This window comes from Pygoscelis adeliae, unplaced genomic scaffold, assembly GCF_000699105.1.
Source record: "Pygoscelis adeliae isolate BGI_AS28 unplaced genomic scaffold, ASM69910v1 Scaffold420, whole genome shotgun sequence".
NCBI lineage: Eukaryota > Metazoa > Chordata > Aves > Sphenisciformes > Spheniscidae > Pygoscelis > Pygoscelis adeliae.
Genome location: NW_008823871.1, coordinates 1,188,291 through 1,189,192, shown reverse-complemented (window position 1 = coordinate 1,189,192; position 902 = coordinate 1,188,291). Strand labels below are relative to the sequence as shown.

The window sequence follows — 902 nt, the reverse complement described above, 5'->3', positions numbered from 1 at the left end:
TGTCGGAGGCGGGGGGCGGCGTGGTGGCGGTGCTGGAGGGGTCGGCCGGGGGCAGCTCGGCCTCCAGCGCTGCCAGCTCAGCCTCAAGGCGGGCGCCAGCGTGGCTCAGGAACTCCTCGCATAGCTCCTCGGGTGGCTCTTCCAGCTGCAACAGCATCTCCACGCACTCGGTGAGCTCCTTGGGGTCCAAGGTCTCATCCCTGGGGGGTGGGGGAAATGAGGGGGTTACTCGGGGATGGTGGGAGGTTCCGGGGTTAACAGTGGCACAGCAAGAAAACAGGGAATAAGCAATAAAAGTCATCAGTAGGCTTCAGAGTAAACAGTAATTATTAAAAAAACAAAGGACAAAAAAAAATACTTAATAGCACCAGCATGTTCCAAAGTAAACAGTGGTTATAGTAATAAAGAACTCACTAAAAATCATCAGTAGGTTCCAGAGTTTACAATAATAATGAAAAATCACTAAAACTCCTCAGTAGGTTCCAAAGTTATCCTTTTACCATAAACACATGAGAAAAAAACCCTATGACGTAGCCTTTCAAAAGCTCTCAGTAGTGGTCAGAATTATCGCCCTTACTCTACGAATGTTCTGCACAAGGGATGGTTCCTGGGGTTGCCATCAATATGCTCCAGGGTAAATGTCCCCCTCCCTAGGATGTTTCTTGGGGGCTGCTATCATTAGGCTCCGGATTTAACACCCCTGACCCCTTGAAAAGCTGTCTCCTGCAGCTGTTATCAGCAGGTTTCAGCGTTAACGTACCACAACAACCATCCCCCCCCCCCCCCCAAGAAGGCTGTTTACTGGAATAGCTATCATTAGTCTCCAGAGTGAACCCCCCCCCGCTGTTTCCCAGAGCTGCCGTCAGCAGGCTCCAGAGTGAACGCCCCGGAGGCGTGCCACG

The 902-nt window shown here is 51.7% G+C and overlaps 1 protein-coding gene across 1 annotated transcript in view; it reads right to left on the bottom strand.

Moving 5' to 3' along the window:
- The window catches only part of VPS51 (vacuolar protein sorting 51 homolog (S. cerevisiae)), a 9,723-nt gene that overhangs the window by 4,363 nt on the left and 4,458 nt on the right, over window positions 1-902 (bottom strand). The window contains exon 3 of the mRNA XM_009334144.1: window positions 11-200. Coding sequence (XP_009332419.1) covers window positions 11-200 — 190 coding nt within the window. The remainder of the gene's footprint in view (window positions 1-10; window positions 201-902) is intronic.